This window comes from Balaenoptera acutorostrata, chromosome 11 (genome assembly GCF_949987535.1).
Source record: "Balaenoptera acutorostrata chromosome 11, mBalAcu1.1, whole genome shotgun sequence".
Taxonomy (NCBI): Eukaryota; Metazoa; Chordata; class Mammalia; order Artiodactyla; family Balaenopteridae; genus Balaenoptera; species Balaenoptera acutorostrata.
Genome location: NC_080074.1, coordinates 65,409,106 through 65,430,552, shown reverse-complemented (window position 1 = coordinate 65,430,552; position 21,447 = coordinate 65,409,106). Strand labels below are relative to the sequence as shown.

At 42.0% G+C, this 21,447-nt stretch overlaps 1 protein-coding gene across 3 annotated transcripts; it reads left to right on the top strand.

Moving 5' to 3' along the window:
• Window positions 1-303: 303 nt before the first annotated feature.
• TMBIM6 (transmembrane BAX inhibitor motif containing 6) lies at window positions 304-21,309 on the top strand. Of its 3 annotated transcripts, XM_007179318.2 has the most exons (11): window positions 324-417; window positions 9,660-9,698; window positions 12,103-12,190; window positions 12,592-12,700; window positions 15,067-15,187; window positions 16,410-16,458; window positions 16,565-16,662; window positions 16,870-16,949; window positions 17,289-17,389; window positions 18,083-18,158; window positions 19,284-21,309. In XM_007179318.2, the coding sequence occupies exons 3-11, from the start codon at window positions 12,135-12,137 to the stop codon at window positions 19,305-19,307; spliced, it is 714 nt and encodes a 237-aa protein (XP_007179380.1). In that variant the 5' UTR covers window positions 324-417; window positions 9,660-9,698; window positions 12,103-12,134; the 3' UTR covers window positions 19,308-21,309. The 3 variants fall into 3 exon arrangements, with proteins under 3 accessions (XP_007179379.1, XP_007179380.1, XP_057412528.1); XM_007179317.2 differs by lacking the exon at window positions 9,660-9,698 and having other exon boundaries at window positions 304-417; XM_057556545.1 differs by lacking the exons at window positions 324-417; window positions 9,660-9,698 and adding an exon at window positions 10,551-10,680.
• The last annotated feature ends 138 nt before the right edge of the window (window positions 21,310-21,447 follow it).

The following is a 21,447-nucleotide window of genomic DNA, read 5'->3' as shown; positions in this document are numbered from 1 at the left end:
GGTGCTATCCTACCGCGCGTACTGGAGGCTGAATTACTTGCCCTGTGTCTTGGGTGGGGCCTGCCCCTCTTCTTTTTGTCCACTAGAGGCGGCTTTGGACCGCGACCCTTTCTTACTATGAGAGAAGAAGGCGGATATCTTTCGCTACGACGCTGGTTGGCGGCTAGAGTCTTGATCGACACGGGCGTTAAGCAAATGGCTCTGAAGTAAGCAGCCGTTGTTTATGCAAGTACAGCCAATGGAAAGGCAGAAGTGCAACCAACGGCCAATGAGGACTTGCCTTAAGCGGAACGCGGGGGCGGGGCTTCCCTCGAGGGGCGGACGCGAGGTAAAGAGTCCGGAGCGGACCCTGGGAGAGTCAGAAGCACATCCGGTGATAAGGAGAGCTGTCTGGGCTCCTGAGCGGCGAGTCAGAAGGTACGTCTGAAGCTAGGACTGTGCAAGCCGGGAGTGAGAAATGGAAAGAGGGTTAGCAGTTATTGCTTGAGCAAGAGTGGGAGTAGTCTCCGTTTTCGGACTGATTGCATCCTGGGGAAAGTGGGCCCTGGTCGACAACTGGACTCCGGAAAGCTAGGCGGGGAGGGGAGGAAAACGAGAACTACTACCGCGCATGCGCAACCGTACCGGAGCGGGGGAGGGGCGGGGACGAGTCCAAGGGGTCTCTGGGGGGCGTCGAGGCGCGGATTCTGCACGGTAGCGCTAGGGAAGACTCTTGCTTGGCCTTTCCCCCCCCCCCATTGCGCGTCCCTCTTCTTCCTTCTCCACCCGGTGTAGACGGCCCAGGCCCAGCCTCGATCCCTTGAATTCAGGGCACGTCCCCCGCACCTTCCTTCCGAGGAGAATGAAAGCGAAACCTTACGGGTTTGTGGTCATCGCCGCCCCACCCGACAGATCCCTGGCCTGCTGGGGGTCCTCTGGCCGGGCCCCATTTGGGTGAGCGGCGGGGACTGGGACTCAGGAGGGCCTGGTCCGGCAGGCTGCCCTGTCACGGCGGGGCGGGTGATGTCACACTCCTCTGTGACCCGCGAGGCTCCTTAGTTTCTTGGAAGCCAACAGCAGAGGCGGGAGGTGAGGAGAGACCGGGGCCAGGCCTGGCTTGCCAGCCCCTCAGGGCAGCCCCGCGCAGGTCTGATTGGTTACTTTTGGACAGGTGAGGTGGCTTTGGCTTTGCTTGGTCCTGGGCCTTGTGGGCGTCTTTCTCAAAGTCCGCTCAGGAAAGGCGTCGTTGGGCGGTTGTTTTTCTTTTTTTCTTGGACGTACTTGCTGGAGCTGTGGTATTTTTGTGTGTTTATTAAGTGAGGAATTGCAGCCCGGTGCCAGCCCAGGTTGCATTGCCTGCCGCATGAGCCTTTCATTGACCAGACAACAACAAAAACCTGTCTGAACTTGAATCTCTGTTCCAGCAATAGTTAACTTGTGAATGTGTAATCACGTAGAAGAGCTGACCGTGCCTGAAACGTAGACAAAAATTTCAAGGTTAAAGGTTAATGGCGAATGGGCTTTTCTAGTTACTTATTTATTTCAAGTTTATCTTTTGGTTGTATGTGTAGTTTAAGAATTAAGTTCAAGAAAGATAAAAGTTTCATAGCTACATTTCTTACGGCTTCTGCAAACACATTTCTGTAATTATTTGATTTACCCTCTTTGGTGTTTTATTATTCCTCCTTGTCTAATATTTTTTTTGGCCTGGCTTCAGGAGTATGTTGACATTTAGATTCTCTGCCATTTTCCTCCAGTGGGGTCAGAATGGTTGAATCCTTGAGAAATGCAGTCTGTAATTTGGATTCAGAGTTTCCTTCTTCCATTATTCATTTTGTTGTGGAAACCTGGCTTAGTACCCTCTTTCTTCCCTTCTCTCCCTTCCCCACTATTGATCCAGTGAAGTCTCACTCTCCTGAAGAATAGGAAAGGTAAAATTAATCCAGATATTTGGTCAGCATTTCCACATCTTTTCTTGATTTATGCATATGGTTCGTACTTACTGTAGAAATGCTGAAAAATACAGAAAAGTATAATAGGAATCAACATATGTTTGTTGTTGTTTTACAATTTCTCTTGACCTATAGCTGAAACTGCTTTAAGGAAAACTTGCTTTTCTACTGTAGGGTGTAATAGTAAAAAGAGCACCAGGCTTGAGAGGACCCCTAACCTGGTTCTGGCTCTACTATTTTTTTTAAAAAATTAATTAATTAATTTATTTTTGGCTGCATTAGGGGTCTTCGTTGCTGCGTGCAGGCTTTCTCTAGTTGCGGCGAGCGGGGGCTATTCTTCGTTGCGGTGCGCGGGCTTCTCCTTGCGGTGGCTTCTCTTGTTGCGGAGCACAGGCTCTAGGCGCGCGGGCTTCAGTAGTTGCTCCGCGGCATATTGGATCTTCCCGTACCAGGGCTCGAATCCGTGTCCCCTGCATTGGCAGGCGGATTCCTAACCACTGCGCCACCAGGGAAGTCCGTGGCTCTACTATTTATTTCAACTTTCTGATGTTGGTCAGTACTAATGTCCATTTAATGTCCATTGTAAAGTGTTTAGCACTTTACAATAATTTCACACAGATTTTCTTATTGGCATTCAATGAGCTTAGTAGAGCAGGTGTTAATCATCCTTCCAGATGAGGAAGCCTAGATGACCTTAGGTAAAATGATTTCCCCAAAGTTATGTGGTAGACTATGGCAGGACTTGTGACTCCAAATCGAGTGCTCGTGCCACTATTATGCTGCCTTTTTGAACTTACTTTTTAATCTTTAAAGTGGGACTAATCATTCTTGCCCTTTCTTCATGTGTGTGATGATCAAAGGGAATAGTGTATATAATAAAACACTTTGAAATTTGTTTAATTTCATATAAATGTAGTCAATGGTATTGTTATAAAAGGTACTATTGCTAGCCTGAAGAGTTTCACTTTATTTCATAAACTACCCAAGGGTATTAGTCTCCTGGGAAAACATTGAATATTCTCTTGATGCACTATCCTGCTAAATTTTCCTTTGCTACTTTGACTTGGCTATAGAATCTGCTAGAAGTGTCTTTTACTCCACCTTGTTTTCCTATAGAGTTTCTAACCAAATTTCATGAAGTAGTTTTTATATTATACATACTCATTTTTGTTTTCAAAAACAATATTCAAACCAAGGAGAGAAAAACTGTAGAGACTGCTTTTAGGGCCACTTCAGTGACCCTCTATTAAGGTAGGCTCCTCTCTGAGCCAGCTGGGGAATGTTGATTTGTGGTCGCAACACTTGATTAGATGATGGGGGTCTAGATTTATTCTAGAGACTTAAGTGTGGGGCTGCTTACAGTGAAAAGTGTGAGAAAAGTTCCTGAACAATTAACTGGAATCCAAAACACTTGGGGGAAAAAGAGCTTCAAGGATGAGGGCTGAGTGAGTGTGCTGTTTGTCCTAATCTATGTCTACTCTTATTTGGGCTAAATATGGTTTTATTGGGCAGGGATTGCTGGTTTATACTGGAGGATGATTATGTATTTAGGACATTGGGACCATTCTGCGATTCACTGTCTGTCAAACAGTTGTGCTTATAGAGAGGGAGATTCAGCAGTGTCCGTTTGATGCAAAAAATAATAATTTATTGAAGGAAGTAGGCATTCCATCTCCAGTTACTGGTTTGGTTCTGAGGCAGCCTCCTAGAGATTCAGGGTTACCTAATCCAGGGATTTTGGTTCAAGTTAAGGGATGGGCTGGGACATCTGGAGTCCATATCTAGGACAATCAAAGCCCAGCCCTAGTCGAGACAGAATTTCTTGGATTTCTTGAAATCAAACTGACTTACTTCCTAGGGGTGGCAAGGAAAGCATCAAGCTAATAAACAAACATTTATGTCATCAAATTCTCTACCCCATCAGATTATCACTTAGTGGTCATTAGGCTGTCTCAAAACACCTTTGTGGTCCTGGGGGACAGGAGGTACAGTGTAAATGTGCCAGAGGAGAGGCATGGCATTTAAACAAAAGTCGTTTTAATCAGTAGTAAGATTTACCAAGTTCCTTTAAATTCCAGTTTATAATTTTCTTAGACTCCCCCTCCCCCCCCATGTAATTTTACTCTCTCATTTGGGTAAATATTATGCCTTGAGAATATAGCTAGCTCTGAATTAGTGATTCAATTATATATATATATATATATTAACATCTTTATTGGAGTATAATTGCTTTACAATGGTGTGTTAGTTTCTGTTTTATAACAAAGTGAATCAGCTATACATACACATACATCCCCATATCTCCTCCCTCTTGCATCTCCCTCCACCCTCCCTATCCCACCCCTCTAGGTGGTCACAAAGCACTGAGCTGATCTCCCTCTGCTATGTGGCTGCTTCCCACTAGCTATCTATTTTACGTTTGGTAGTGTAATATGTCCATGCCACTCTCTCACTTTGTCCCAGCTTACCCTTCCCCCTCCCCGTGTCCTCAAGTCCATTCTCTACATCTGCGTCTTTATTCCTGTCCTGCCCCTAGGTTCTTGAGAACCAATTTTTTTTTTTAAATTCCATATACATGTGTTAGCATACGGTATTTGTTTTTCTCTTTCTGACTTACTTCACTCTGTATGACAGACTCTAGGTCCATCCACCTCACTACAAATAACTCAATTTCGTTTCTTTTTATGGCTGAGTAATATTCCATTGTATAAATGTGCCACAACTTCTTTATCTATTCATCCATTGATGGACACTTAGGTTGCTTCCATGTCCTGGCTGTTGTAAATAGTGCTGCAATGAACATTGTGGTACATGATTCTTTTTGAATTATGGTTTTCTCAGGGTATATGCCCAGTAGTGGGGTTGCTGGGTCGTATGGTAGTTCTATTTTTAAGGAACCTCCATACTATTCTCCATAGTGGCTGTATCAGTTTACATTCCCACCAACAGTGCAAGAGGATTCCCTTTTCTCCACACCCTCTCCAGCATTTATTGTTTGTAGATTTTTTTGATGGCCATTCTGGCTGGTGTGAGGTGATACCTCATTGTAGTTTTGATTTGCATTACTCTAATGATTAGTGATGTTGAGCGTCCTTTCATGTGTTTGTTGGCAATTTGTATATCTTCTTTGGAGAAATGTCTGTTTAGATCTTCTGCCCATTTTTGGATTGGGTTGTTTGTTTTTTTGATATTGAGCTGCATGAGCTGCTTGTAAATTTTGGAGATTAATTCTTTGTCAGTTGCTTCATTTGTAAATATTTTCTCCCATTCTGAGGGTTGTCTTTTCGTCTTGTTTATGGTTTGCTTTGCTGTGCAAAAGCTTTTAAGTTTCATTAGGTCCCATTTGTTTTTGTTTTTATTTCCATTTCTCTAGGAGGTGGGTCAAAAAGGATCTTGCTGTGATTTATGTTATAGAGCGTTCTGCCTATGTTTTCCTCTAAGAGTTTTATAGTGTCTGGCCTTACATTTAGGTCTTTAATCCATTTTGATTTATTTTTGTGTATGGTGTTAGGGAGTGTTCTAATTTCATTCACACATGTAGCTGTCCAGTTTTCCTTGCACCACTTATTGAAGAGGCTGTCTTTTCTCCATTGTATATTCTTGTCTCCTTTATAAAAAATAAGGTGACCATATGTGCGTGGGTTTATCTCTGGGCTTTCTATCCTGTTCCATTGATCTAAATTTCTGTTTTTGTGCCAGTACCACACTGTCTTAATTACTGTAGTTTTGTAGTATAGTCTGAAGTCCAGGAGCCTGATTCCTCCAGCTCCGTTTTTCTTTCTCAAGATTGCTTTGGCTATTCAGGGTCTTTTGTGTTTCCATGCAAATGGTGAAATTTTTTGTTCTAGTTCTGTGAAAAATGCCATTGGTAGTTTGATAGGGATTGCATTGAATCTGTAGATTGTTTTGGGTAGTATAGTCATTTTCAGTGTTGATTCTTCCAATCCAAGAACATTGTATGTCTCTCCACCTGTTTGTATCATCTTTAGTTTCTTTCATCAGTTTCTTATAGTTTTCTGCATACAGGTCTTTTGTCTCCTTAGGTAGGTTTATTCCAAGGTACTTTATTCTTTTTGTTGTAGTGGTAAATGGGAGTGTTTCCTTAATTTCTTTTTCAGATTTTTCATCATTATTGTACAGGAATGCAAGAGATCTCTGTGCATTAATTTTGTGTCCTGCTACTTTACCAAATTCATTGATTAGCTCTGGTAGTTTTCTGATAGCATCTTTAGGATTCTCTATGTATAGTATCATGTCATCTGCAAACAGTGACAGCTTTACTCCTTCTTTTCCGATTTGGATTCCTTTTATTTCATTTTCTTCTCTGATTGCTGTGGCTAAAACTTCCAAAACTATGTTGAATAATGGTGGTGAGAGTTGACAACCTTGTCTTGTTCCTGATCTTAGAGGAAATGGTTTCAGTTTTTCACCATTGAGAACGATGTTGGCTGTGCGTTTGTCATATATGGCCTTTATTATGTTGAGGTAAGTTCCCTCTATGCCTACTTTCTGGAGGGTTTTTATCATAAATGGGTGTTGAATTTTGTCAAAAGCTTTTTCTGCATCTATTGAGATGATCATATGGTTTTTCTCCTTCAATTTGTTAATGTGGTGTATCACATTGATTTGTGTATACTGAAGAATCCTTGCATTCCTGGGATAAACCCCACTTGCTCATGGTGTACGATCCTTTTAATGTGCTGTTGGATTCTGTTTGCTAGTATTTTGTTGAGGATTTTTGCATCTATGTTCATTAGTGTTATTGGCCTGTAGTTTCCTTTCTTTGTGACATCTTTGTCTGGTTTTGGTATCAGGGTGATGGTGGCCTCGTAGAATGAGTTTGGGAGTGTTCCTCCCTCTGCTGTATTTTGGAAGAGTTTGAGGAGGATAGGTGTTAGCTCTTCTGTAAATGTTTGTTAGAATTTGCTTGTGAAGCCATCTGGTCCTGGGCTTTTGTTTGTTGGAAGATTTTTAATCAGTTTCAGTTTTAGTGCTTGTGATTGGTCTGTTTATATTTTCTGTTTCTTCCTGGTTCAGTCTCAGAGGTTGTGCTTTTCTCAGAATTTGTCCATTTCTTCCAGGCTGTCCATTTTATTGGCATATAGTTGCTTGTAGTAATCTCTCATGATCCTTTGTATTTCTGCAGTGTTAGTTGTTACTCTCCTTTTTCATTTCTAATTCTTGAGTAATACATTTTTAAAATTAAAATACAGAGCATATGTATATTAGGCCTATGATAAATGTCTTCTAAAACTAGATTTTTTTTTAAATGTGGACCATGTTTAAAGTCTTTGTTACAATATTGCTTCTGTTTTATGTTTTGGTTTTTTGGCCACTAGGCATGTGGGATCTTAGCTCCCAGTCAGGGATTGAACCCTCACCCCCTGCATTGGAAAGCGAAGTCTTAACCACTGGACTGCCAGGGAAGTCCCTAAAACTAGACTTCTAATAGGGAAAATCATCACCTGTAGCCTGTGAAAGGTGTGTTTGGAACGTTCATTAAATGATTATAAACAACAACAAAAATTTAAGAAAAGGGGGAAAATTGTGCACTGAGGACATGAGAGTAATGAATTACACTAGTAAAAACAATGGTTAATATACTGAGCTGTTCTTATGTACGAAGCACTATTCTTAGCATGTTGTATTATCTCACTTAGTCCTCATCCGTATGAAGTAGGGAATATTAAATGTTATTATTTTACAAATGAGGAAACTGAAGCACAGTGACGTTAAGTGCCAGAGACTTGCTCCATCACACAGCTAAGGAAGTAGCCAAGATTCAAACGCAGCAGGCTGTGCTCTTAACCACTATGCTAGGGACATGGTTGTAGACTCTACAAACTATTCAGTAGAAAGAACTACTAAAAAAATTACAATCCCCCCCACCACCACCTTTTTTTTTTAACCACATGAGATTTTTCTTCTCTCAAGTATCAATTTGGTCCCTTTTGGGTGTGTGGGAACAGGATTCAAGATGTTTGAATTACTACAACGGGAATGAACCATATAATTCATGCACTGTATGTTTAATTAAATGCGTGAACAGTGTTTCTTTGGTTGGTTTAATGTTGTTAAATTGTGTACACTGAGGCAGCTTCTGGGCTGGGCTCCAGGAGTCAGTAAGCTTTTCTTTTTCAAAGGCAAGGATTTTTTAAAAATGAAGACTAAAATGCATGATTGTTTTGCATAGCTTTTGGCCACTTGGCCATGTTTCATATGCATTGTACTTAATAGGTGCTGGAATAAGATTGAGGAGAATTTTTTTTTTTTTTTTTAATTTAAGGCTTGGCTGTTGATAATAATATTTTGTTTTAGGACATGGGTAAGGAAGGTTCTTAGAAAACAACAAGAGATTTAACAATATGTAAGAAGACAAAGATGTTAATTGATAAGAATATTTGTCTCCTCCTACCTGCCCCTGCTGCCCTTCCCTCCTCAAACAAAAGCAGACCCCAGGAATACCTAACTCAAAACAGTGTGTTTACTTGAGTTTTTCTATCTTGATAAACCTATGCAGTAAGGGTTTTTTTGTTTTTGTTTTTTTGGCAGCGTTGGGTCTTCGTTGCTTCACGCGGGCTTTCTCTAGTTGTGGCTAGCTGGGGCTACTCTTTGTTACGGTGTGTGTGCTTCTTGTGGTGGCTTCTCGTTGCGGAGCACGGGCTCTAGGAGTACGGGCTCTAGGCGCACGGGCTCCAGTAGTTGTGGCGTGTGGGTTCTAGAGCGCAGGCTCAGTAGTTGTGGCACATGGGCTTAGTTGCTCCGTGGCATGTGGGATCTTCCCAGACCAGGGCTCGAACCCGTGTCCCCTGCATTGACAGGGGGATTCTTATCCACTGCGCCACCAGGGAAGTCCTATTGTGCGATAAGTTTTTTGTTTTGTTTTTGGGTGGCTCTGGCAGAGAGGGTGGCCTGGGGAACCACGGATGGTGACACTTCCAACAAAGCTTGAGCAATATATGCATGACAAATTTTGACAAGTTTTGGTATTCTGCCTTTCAAAGGATGAAGGCATTAAATGAGTCTCTAAACTAAATAAAAGGAATTTGGTTATGTAACACCTGAACATTTACTTCTCATTTACAAATGCAGTGCAGGCAAATTTCCCATGAGTCTCTGAGGCACTGTCCACCTCCCTATTTTAGATTTGCGTATAGAACTCTGTACGTGTTGGGGTCCAGGGTGAGACAGACCAATGCTGGTATCCGTTCCGTAGTGGGCTTCAGTGTATGTTAGGGGGAGTCCTATAATGAATAATTTTTGAGTAACTTGTAGTATACGTTTTCCCTTTATTTTGGTAAAATATATATAACATAAAATTTATCATTTTAATGTACTTTTACATTTATTTTTATTTTTTATTTTGTTTATTTATTTTTTTGGCCGCGCTGCACGGCTTGCAGGATCCTAGTTCCTTGACCAGGGACTGAACCTGTTCTCTCCGGCAGTGAAAATGCAGAGTCCCAACCACTGGACTGCCAGGGAATTCCCTGTACTTTTTTTTAAAACCAAGATTTTTGCTTAACTATGGGGGCCCCTCTGGAATGTTAGCTGAGTTACTTGGTTAACGGTTTTGAATACTTCAAGCCCTGTTGAGAGCTGACTGTCCCTGGGACTGAAAATACTTTTGGTATGGGAGCTGCTATTTTTGAGTTATGAATGCAATTTAATCTTGTTCAGCTGAGTTGGCATATGAACCATTGAAATGTAGATATCTTTTCTCTACAGCTTCTGAGCACAAGCAGTTGAGGCTAAGATAGAAAACTGGTAAGTTTAGTCTATCTGGCCAAAGTTATAAGAACAGTTTTAACTCATTACTTGTCTGTATGTTAGTTCTTGTCTGTTTGGAACAGACCGAGAGCAAACTGTCATATATTTCCTTGATTCTAAGACCTAACTTTTTCCCCTTCTAATTTTAATAGTTCTGAAATTATGTCATATATACATCATGTCATAATTATTAAATGTATACTTTATTGCATTTTTCCCCATGAAGCTGCTGCTACTAAAATTGCTGTGTACCTTTGCATCTAGAAAATTTGGTGATTACATATTTCACTTAAATTTTAGAGTTGGTAGTAATGTTGGAAAACTGGTTTTAATTAATTTTTTAATGATTTTAAATTGCAAGGCACTAAATCATGGAGAAATTCATATTTGATACCTCTGTCCCTATCCTCACAACCTTTGATGGTTTTGGTTTTTCCATCAGCAGTTGTAAGAGAGACAGTCAGTACCCCCTGGAAAATGCCAGAGAGCAAACCGCCATTCTCCCCTCCCACAGTTTCCATTCAGGGGGGTCTGGTTACAGAGTGTTGCCCCTTTCTGACTAATAATCCCCAGGGTATTTGAGGATTTAACACACACCCTCCCACACACACACTTGAACTCTTGAAATTGGAGGCACTCTAGCTTTGTTGTGAATACTGAGAAACTTGGCTCTGAAGGTTGCTTCAGTGCTGTTGCAAGTTCTGTCTAGGGATGTCATTAAGGCTGTTAATGGAAGCTTTAAACAAAGACACTTTCCAGGTGCTGGATTCTGCCATTCTGTAAGTGTGTTCTCTAGAGGACGGATTCATCATGGTTTTGGAAAGCTTTGGTTGGCCGTGCAATAGCCTGCAACCATTGCATCATCTAGATCAAGAGGGCCCAGAGCCCCGTGATTTAGAGGTGAGAGGAACAGCTTTAGTAGGTTCTGCAGCTTCTCACTGTATCTATCCTTCAGAACAAAACTAACAGTGCAACTGAGGTGAGTAGGGATGTTGGTGAGAAAGGAAAGAGGAAATCAGAGAAAGCAAGCCAGCCATTGTAATTGTTCCATATATGAGAGAGAGCCTCAGGAAACAAGCGGTAGTGATGCTTGTGAACTCTAAGGATGGCATCTTTCCACTGGCCCAGGATTCCTCGGGAAGTCAGTTTGGGGATTGTAACTTTTATTGCCTGGATTAATTTTGCTGAGTATTGGGCTAGGTGCTGATAGAATGGGTGTGAGTAATAGGCCTGTCTTTCAAACAGCTTAGCTTTAATCCCCTCCTCTCCCCCGTTTTTGGCTGATTTGAAATGAATGGGTATTATGGGTCTAATAAGAATCTGGAGCATTGATACTTAGGAAGGATGAAAGCTCTTGATTAGATTTTTAGTTCTATAGGTTAAATGTGTTTATTTAGGATTGCATGTGCGATACGGGAGGGAGCAAAACTTAAGATCCTGACTTTATGGTATTGATGTAATGTAACCTGGCTGTAGTTCAGTTTTAAAATGCCCTTTCTGACAATTGGGACAGTTGACAAGATCTGAATAAGATCTGTAGATTAGAGAATGGTATTGTATTATTGTTAATTTACTGATTTTGATCATTGTTTTCAGGATATACATACTGAAGTGTTTAGGTGTAAAGAGGCATTGTGTCTTGCATAGTTAGGAAAAGGTCTCCATATATTGCTATATAGAGAGGGGGGGATAAAGCAAATATGGTGACATACTAACATTTAGGAAATCTGGGTGAAGTGTGCAGAAATTCCTTGTACTATTCCAACTCTTCTGTAAGAAAGGTTCTGAAATTGTGTTTTAAAAAATTCTCTCTGCACAAATTTCTTTTTCATGGAGGAACTTTCCTCTTTTTAAAATTGTGGCTCCCTTACAGTTCAGTTCTAAATTGCATTGGGTGGAAAGTTTCTAAATGTATATTTAAGAAATGCAAGCCCTAGTGCCAGACCCAGCTTTATAGTTTTTCTTTTTTATCTTTAAGCTTCTGTGCCTTTGCTGAGGGAATTCTCTGGCATCTTGAAAAAATGACAAGTTGCTTTATGTTCCAGTAAGACTGGGTCCCTTTAACTAGCTTGCTAATAGAGAATTTCTCAAAGAAACAAACTGTCTTTTAAAGGGGCAGGTTATCTTCTGAAAGAATAGAAATCAAAGGCTAGTAATGAAACAGTTTGGGGAGAAGAAGATGGGTTCCTCTGTCCCCTTTAAAATGGTTGCGTATGATTGCAAATGTATTCTAGAAGGAAATACATAAAAATGCAAATGGTGGTGTTAGGGCAGTGGGATTTTAGATATAACTTTCATTTTTCCAAACTTGTATGTTGCTATTTTTCATAAGAAAGTTGTTTGTTATTTTGTGTGTCCTTGTATCTTTAAAATAACTTTTCTTATTTCCTTGATTCCACAGAGTGGAGGCTGTGTCCCACAGACTCTAGCATCATGAACATATTTGATCGGAAGATCAACTTTGATGCACTCCTTAAATTTTCCCACATGTAAGTGCTTTGACCTTGACTGTACTTCCTTATTACATTTCCTTTTATATCTTGTTTCTTTTTCTTTTCCTGATGTATTAACTTTTGTACGTACAAACTAACATATTAACTTTGCTAGAATCCAGAGGATCTGATAAAAGCACCCAAATTCTAAGGGCTGCGGTATGGTCGCTGGAAAGCCATTTAGTTATTATAGTTTGGGTAATGATTGTTCATAGTTTGGGCATTGGGGCCTTGCTCAGCATTTAAAATTTTCTGTTTGTTAACCTAGTTTTCAAAGCATTCTTTTTTTATTGTACCAAAACTTTCACATATTCTCTGGGAAGAAGAAGGAAAATTATTCTTAGCTTAGAGATGAGATTGGTCCTGGAGTAATGGCCATTATTAACATTCTTTCCTAGAACCCCCTCGACACAGCAGCACCTGAAGAAGGTCTATGCCAGTTTTGCCCTCTGTATGTTTGTGGCGGCTGCCGGGGCCTATGTCCATGTGGTCACCCATTTCATTCAGGTAAGTGGTTTTCTCCTCTAGTTGCTGTGGCACAAATCGCATTAGGAAGAAACTAGCTCAGCAGTGTGGTACAAGCCTATGTCCTTCCTTAATACTTTTCAGTAGTTTGGGATCTGAACCCAGCCAGAGCCAGTTGTAAATCAGGACATGCAGAACCATTTAATTTTTCTGGCAACTCTGCCCTCTCTAAATACTGAAAACAGGATGTTTTGACCCTGACACTGAACGGTGTGCTGCTGACACACAAGACCCCCACCCACTGGGGAGAGGTATGCGTTCTGGGCTGGTTTTGCACAGTAACCTTTTTATCTTTTCTTCCATTCCTCCTCTTTTTTTGCCTGAATGACTGTGTAGTAGTTGGATACAGAACACTGATTGTATGATTATCAGGAGAGACAGGGTTGAGACCTTTAAGGATTTGGCCCATTTTATTCTTTGATAAACTCATTTTCCTTTGTTGAGTGAGAGTTTGAGTTTGGGTAGAAACAATAAAAGGGATGGTTGAGGAATAATCAAAAAGTTTGAAGCTCACTAACCAAGACTTGTCCCTTTTGGAGTGACCTTTTTAGTGTAAGTACAGGGGTGTGCCTGTGTTGGCATTTGCCACTGGCAGAGGTTGTGTGAAAAATTACTCTAGACACTCAAAGATAGGGCTTTGATCCCTCAAGTTCAGACTAAAACATTTTCTACCTTTTAGGCAAAAGTGGCCCTTTTGGTTTCTGGTTGGGTTTTGTTTGTTTTTTTAAGTAATATAGTCATCCTCATTATTCATGGATTCCGTATTTGTGATTTACCTACTCAGCAAAATTCATTTGTAACCCTAAAATCAGTTCTCATGGTGCTTTTGTGGACATTTGCAGCCATACACAGAGTGGCAAAAAATTCGAGTTGTCCATTGCACCATGTTCTGGCTGAGGTTGAACAAGGCAACACTGCCTTCTTTCAAGCTCTCATACTGTAAACAAGTGTCTTTTTCATAGTCTGTTTAGTGCCACCTGCGTTCTTACAATTTTTCTGGGTGATTTTGATGTTTAAAATGGCCTCAGGCGTAGTGCTAAAAAGTGCTGAGCGGTATTGCTAAGGGCAAGGCTGTGATGTGCCTCATAGAGAAAGTACGTGTGTTACGTAAGCTTTGTTCAGGCATGAATTACGTGCGGCTGGGCACGAGTTCTGTGTTGATGAGCCACCAGTATATATCCAAGTGTCTTTAAACAGAAAAGACATACACGACAAGGCTTTGTATTGACCAGTTGATAAAAATGTGACAAGAGGCTCGAAAGAGCTTAAACCTTTGTTTCCTCCAGGAGCATTTGTTCAGTATCACTGATTCATTGCTTACAGTGGCTGTATAGAGCAGAACTACTGTGAAAACTGAGGATTGACTACCTTTGAAAGAAGGAAGGGACTTTGGTGTCTACATACATCCTTGATGATTTTCCTCTCTTTCTAAGGCTTGTAACTTTTCCCACTTGCTTTAAAACAAAAATTTTTTTTTTCTTATAAAACTAATGCATGTTCATTGTAGAGAATTTAGAAAACAGACTAGTGATAAGAAGGAAATATAAAACTCCATAATCCCATCACCCTAAATTAACTTAACATTTTGGTTCTTACCCTCTGTCTCAGTTCATTCAGGCTGCTGTAACAGAATACCATAAACTGGGTGGCTTAAACAACAAACGTTTCTCAGAGTTTGGGAGGCTGGGAAGTCCAAGATCATGATAGGTGCTGGCAGATTTGTTCTGTGGTGAGGGCCAGCTTCCTATGTAAACAGCCATCTTCTCCGGTGTCGTCACATGGTAGAAGGGGCAAGGGAGCTCTCTGGGATCTCTTTTATAAGGTCACTAACCTCCCTTTGTGAAGGCTCCACCCTTATGATCTAATCACGTTCCAAAGACCCCACCTCCAAATACCATTAAATTGGGGGTTAGGATTTAAACATGAATTTGAGGGAGGGGGGCACAATCATTCAGTTTTTTCTGTGTGTGTGTATATACATTTGTGTGTGTGTGTGTGTGTGTGTGTGTGTGTTTTAAAGTGATAAAAAAGAGGTCATTCCTACTTGTTCTGCAGATTGGAATATGCTTCAAGCACTTGTCACTTTGATTCATCTTTTCTGTTTCTTGGGTCAGACTCATAATTTGACTTGGGCAGTTACAGTTGATGGACTGCCTCCAGCATCCACCATGGTCCTGACCTTGTCCTCCAAGCTTCTGGTTTTTCTCCTCAGCCCTCACTGCCTTTTCTGCTGCCTCCAGGTTAGAAGCAAATATTAGGAAGTCCAGGTGAATATTTGAACCCAATAAGGTCTCTTGCAAAATAAATTTGATACTTTCAAGTGTTTAATTATTGACTGGATCTAACAGGCTGGCCTGCTCTCTGCCTTGGGCTCCCTGGGGTTGATGATTTGGCTGATGGCAACACCTCATAGCCATGAAACTGAGCAAAAAAGACTGGGACTTCTTGCTGGATTTGCTTTCCTTACAGGTATGTTAAGGGATTGGTTTAATTTTGAGGGAGGGACACTGTATTTTTATTATCTCTTTAGATTAAGGCCCAAGATATATATTTATTTTGATGCACCCCAACTGGCACACTGTACCATCCTATCTTGTATTTGAGTGTGCCTTGTATTGCTTTCTTATTTCATAGAGGTGCATCCTGCTTCCCCATCTAGAGGGCTCTTTGTGACTAGTGTCTGTGACTTCTACTTTTGTATCCAAAAATAAGCATTTGTATGCTTGAATGAATGAGGTTTAAGAGCTTAGGTAGCGTAACTTGTTAATGGTGGACATGGGACTAAACTAGGCCAAGAATCTGACTTAGTTGAACTCACACTGGCAACTATCATAGGAGCATCTGTTCTGAATCTTGTGGACAGTTAATTAAAGTCATACATTGAGATCCATCCTACAGGGCACTTTGCTGATTCTCAAGGAAAGAATTAAAAGTGCAGATCTTCTAGAATTGTCATTAAGGAAAACAGGTCTCAAGGTACATAGTAAAAATACTTGCAAAGCAACATTTGAGTTAGTACAACTTGTTCTGAGTGTCTAATCTATACAGTGTTGAAGAAATTGTAGAAAGGAAGGGATTTAGAGATTAAGATTTTTAGATCAGGGAAAGCTAGTTTTTGAAGGTATTAAAGGGGTGGGATTATCGGAAGGAGAGAAAAGCCAGAGGAGAGATTGGAGCTGGAACAGGTTGCCGCCGCACCCTCCTGTTGGCAGGTGTCCACCTGCAGAACCGGTCTGGCCTTTTCTGCTACAGAGGGAGTCAGCCTGCATGACTACAGGTTGTTGGCCACAAGGCACTGCTTTGCTCTTTATCCTTTTCATCTAATTCCTGATCTGGCCCACATTACAGTCTCACATCACTGCTCTTCAGAGTTTTGCAGCCTTATAATTTAGCTGGAAAATGTTTGACATGCCTGCTTCATTTTTCCTAATGTCTATTCCTCCTGGGTCATCTATGATTTTCAGCCAAGGGGACAGTTGTGCAGGTCTGTCCATAAATAACTCAGTCAAGTATTTGTTCTCTGGAAAACAGTTGAGGATGGAAGAGAGAGAGATTTAATTACGTTAGTCCACTTGTTTTGTTGTTTTCTAGGACTGTAGGCATGCCCATGCTATTGATGATCAGCTTTTGGATGAGAGTCCTCTTCAAAAATCGGTGTTAATGCTGTGTTCTGGGGCTTTTTGTTTTCTAGGAGTTGGCCTGGGCCCTGCTCTGGACTTGTGCATTGCCATCAACCCCAGGTAACTATGTTACTAGTGTCTTACGAATATATACCTTCTAAATATACCTTCTAAATATAGGTTATATACCTGTAGCCTTTGATATGATGGTCTTTTCCCTTAACAGCATCCTTCCCACCGCCTTCCTGGGCACAGCAATGATCTTCACCTGCTTCACCCTGAGTGCACTCTATGCCAGGCGCCGTAGCTACCTCTTTCTGGGAGGTATGTGTGGACTGGAAAATAGGGCGAGGGTCTCCACTTTAGCCAGAATTCTCACTAGGACCTTTCCCCTCACCTCCAACTTGTGACTGTTGGGTTGAAATTGAAAGCCTTCATTTTGGGGGGAAAGTAATGAATGCCCTTAATGGGATTGCTTTGCTTTACTTTGCTTTGGCTTTTCTCAAGATGGCTTTTTGTCTTCTCTTACAGGTATCTTGATGTCAGCCATGAGCCTGATGCTCTTGTCTTCCCTGGGGAACCTTTTCTTCGGATCCATTTGGCTTTTCCAGGTGAGATTTGCATATAACTTTGCAGCAGCCATTTACCTTGCATTTCTTTTTCTTGCTTAACCCCCTATACCCAAGATAGACTAAGAATTCTCATCTTTGTGGGGCAGTGCTCTTGAAGCCTCGCCACTCACCCTCCCAGGACGGAGCCTTCTGAAGTGCAGAATTGTGCCTAGGGAAGTAATATGGTCTTCACTGTGGCTTCAGTTCCCATGAATGTTAATGTCAGTAGGGTTAGCGTTCGATGTACTTTCAAGTGGCCAAGGGCCAGAAGGAGGTATGGCTGTTTTTGCTTTACAATCTCTACCACGTGGTAACCTCATCTCATTCTTCTTTTGTTAGGCAAACCTGTATGTGGGACTGGTGGTCATGTGTGGCTTTGTCCTTTTTGATACTCAACTCATTATTGAAAAGGCTGAAAGTGGAGATAAAGATTATATCTGGTGAGTGTGAAACCTGGTCTTTAATGAGTATGAAGCGGGGAGGCATACTCTTCCATTCGACGACTCTTTTCTGATCTCTGGGATGATCTTTTGCTTGACTCACCTTTCTTTCCACATCGGTAGGAATAAGAAGGACCAGATGGCACTGGCTGACTTATGTGGCCAGCCTTCAGGGGCATACATGATAGGATATCCATGGTTTTGGAACTATGCACCAAAAAGCATCGTTTCCCTCAATTCCTGAAAGACATCAGATTTTTAAAAGTTGGACTAATAATATGTATTTAATTATCCATACTTTGAATAGTGGTTACCTCTAGGCAGAGGAGAGGGAAAGGGGTCTTTCACCTTTTACTCTTTATACTACTGTATTCTTTAAACCTTTAACAATGAGAAGAAGATACGCATATAATTTTTTTAATGTAGTAATCCTCTCGAAGTCTCAACTAGTTAATGGTAGTTCCAGGTTCAGACTCAGGCCTCTGCAGAGTCTAAATTTTCTTTTCTCTATGCTCCATGGCTTCGCTGAGTTGAAGAGGATCTCAGACACTAGAGTTTTACTTAGTTGGTGGTGGAGTGCTGGTGAAGTTGACTCTTGGAGTTGGGGCAGGGTTTCTATGTTCTGCACCTTTGTGGGCTTGTGGATAAAGGAAAGTGGGAAGTGCAGTTTGTGACCTGGTTCTTCTCTTTCAGGCACTGCGTTGACCTCTTCTTAGATTTCGTTACTCTCTTCAGAAAACTCATGATGATCCTGGCTATGAATGAGAAGGTTAGCACCACCTAAAGATGAAAGACTGGCTCCTGAGCTCGGCATCTATGTGTACTTAAAGCTTGAGAACTTGCTCACACTGTGTGGGTCTAGGGTAACCGTAAGGCAGGCCACTGAGTAAGAGTTCAACTAGAAGTCTTTAGCTGTTGGAGAAAAAGGAACAAGTAAAAATCATCCTTTTTTTTTTTTTCTTTTTTAAATGAATCCCTGAGATTAGTATCAAAAGGAAAAGAGCTTCAGTGGCAACAAGAAACAGTCTACTATATGAAGGATTTAAAGGCTGTAAAGATAGTTGTGACTCAAAAAGATAATCTAGAGGATTTATATAATACCACCAGCTTTTGTATATATATTTTAGAAATAGGCCAATTTTACCCATTTGTTAGTCTTAATTTTTTTCAAGAGAGGCATTCTGTATGGGGTTAGTGAGTGGCAAACATCATCCACTCCAGCAGTAGGGGAACAAATAGAAGCACAGGCCTTTCTTTACAGAACTTAAGGTGGAATGTGAGTCGGTGCAGTGGTGATGGAAGCAGTTGACCAGATGGGATTGGTGGTCCTCTGGTCTGTACTGCGATTGGACTGAGGACCAAGCAGTTTCAGTCAAAACAACATCCCTTTCATCCATGTAATGATACCCTGGGCTTCCCCCCAGTGCAATGAAGAGTTCAACTGGACTATATTATTTCGAATGTTGATTTATGCTGAGGATTTATGCTTTCTTCTCAGGCCTAATGGAAAGTTGATCTTGGCTTGGTCCTGGCCTCTCGTTTAGTTATTTTAGGGTAGACCGCTGGTCTGCAGCCTTCAGTGGTTGGGATCTGAGCTGTCGTGGTCGTGAGTAGCCAGGAGTGGTTAGGCAGCCCACCTAGCTACTCATGGGGTAGCAACGGGAGCAACTGCTTAACCTTTATTGTTGTCAAGTCTGTAGCGACTTGGGGGACCACCAGCAGAAGATGGTTAAGATTTAGTTCCTCCTATACTGAAGGAGCACCTCTCCTCCCTTTTTACTGTCCGGATCCCTTCCAATCACTAACCAAAGGCAGTGAGGTATCGGCTGACTCCAGAGTTTTAGCTTAAATGTCAATGCCAGAAGTTAATTGGGTAATTTTCCTCCATTTCTAGGATAAGAAGAAGGAGAAGAAGTGAAATGACCATCCAGGCTTCCCCAATTTGACTTCCTCTCCCTCCGCCCCTCATTTCCTCTTTGCACACATTACATACAGGTTGCGTGTTCTGTGATAATGAAAAGCATCAGAAAAGCTTTTGTACTTTGTGGTTTTCTCTATTTTGAATTTTTTGATCAAAAAAATGATTAGCAAAATATAGTTTGGAGTTTGGCTTCATATTTCTGGGATTCTTCCCCACTCCCTTTTCTGTCATCCCCCATCCCTAGCCTCTTCCTCTGCTCAGGCAGCCAGTCTGCCGTGATGAGGAGCTGGATCTGCAGAGGAAGCAAACTCCAGGAGTCCGCTTTACAGCTGAGCTTCACCGAGTGGACCTGAACTGTTTGGTAGAGACGCCTTGCTCGGCCCTTCTTCCCTCAGCTTCGTATGGGACTAGGCAGTGTGTTTTCCATTGGAAAGACGTTTGCTGGTCCCATTGTTACTCAGGCTTATTACGTCTGAGCTGCCAACCCCTACAGAGAACATGAAAAGCCTCTTCTGGTGGATGCTTTGCTTCCCCTGAGCTGCCCGAGTCACTGCTGGTCTGGCAGACATGCCTTTCTGCCTTGCTGTCACGAAAGGAGTGTGGATTTGTGTGGGTTCCCTTTCCAATCCCTTGCCTGGCCCTCGGAATCTGCCTGCTTTCCATCCGTGGGGTGGGAGGGTTTCAGCACAAAGGGAAATTCTTGTCAGGCATCTATGAAATGGCTGATTATGTATGGCAAGATATAATGTAGAGTTCCCAGACTTCCCCATTTTTTTGTTAAATTGATCACTACCTTAGTTACTGAGTGGCCTCTACCACGTGGCTGTGATTAAGGGTCCCGGGAGAGGAAGGATAGAGGAGGGGCATGGCTGAGCCTCTGAGGTACTTGTGACTAATCCTGCCAGACAGACCCAGATGAGGACCTGTTTGGGGCAGGGGAGAGTAGTATCTCCCCCACTAACTGAGTGGGTCTTTGTTCACACCAGTGGCACGGGCTGTGATGGCTTGGGAGGCAGCATTCATAACAGTCCTTAGGTGCGTTTTTGTCTTATCTTGGGCACTGATAGGTAGTGTCAGGCCAGAGATTTGGGGCAGTAGGTAAATGTCCATCTTACAGATGCACTTCAGGTTTTGGTCTATTCACCTGTTTGCAGAAATCTGCAGCCTTCTTTAGGCAGGGGCTGGGCGACCAAACCTGCAAGACTTCTGCTTTCCTACAGTTCTGTGTTTGCAAGTGTAGGGGGGCAGTACTAATGGGGTCACCAGCTCCTTCCTTGGGAGCTGCCACAGCCAGCTGGCACAGAAGGTCAGGCAGCCTTGGGAGCATCTGTGGCTCTGGCTACTCACAGGGCTTCAACGTAAGGGGAACTGAGCCATCGAAAACTCATTGCTGGTAGGACACCGTTTTTGGCTTCCCCTGTTCACAACCAGTACACAGTTTGACCCAGTGGCTGCTGGTTCACAGCACACCACGTCACTGTGCCATCCCATGAAACAGTTTTGTTCCCAGGCTGTGTGGTTCCTGGAGTGGCATGCCACTCAGAATGTCTCGCTTCTGCAGAGGATGCTGCCCTCTGATTCAGCTGCTGTCTCCAGCCTGTGGCTTGAGAATTTACTAAAAGGGATTTCCTTCCCATTCAGCCCCCAATAGCAACTCTCCATACATTTGTTGATTCTCTGCTAGGCCTGAGAATATACGTTACATCTCCTGAAGCCAAACTCCACCTCTTGTGCTTTTTTTGCTTGGGATGAAGGAGTTTTTCTTTAGAAACAGTGCCAAGAATGACAAGATATAAAAAACTACTTTTAAAGAAAATGCCTAACAGGTTTTTAATACAGTAATCACTGTAATTATCACTTTCTTTTCTAGTTCCTTGGTTTCCAGCTCAGGCTGTATTCTCTAACTCATACTGTGAAGACAAAGGTGTTTTTGATTCAGAAATATATGGAATCTACATAGTCTTAATTTGTAAAAAATAAAGAAAATTCCTTAACCTTTCCTTGTGTAAGTGTGTGTGAAATTCAGGGCCACAGCTGAACGGGAGGTTTGGGGGGCTGTCTGACTTCTTGTTCTTGGGGCTGGGAGTAGGACAGGATTAAGTTTGCTCTAGGTATGAATAGAAATAAAGAGACCCCC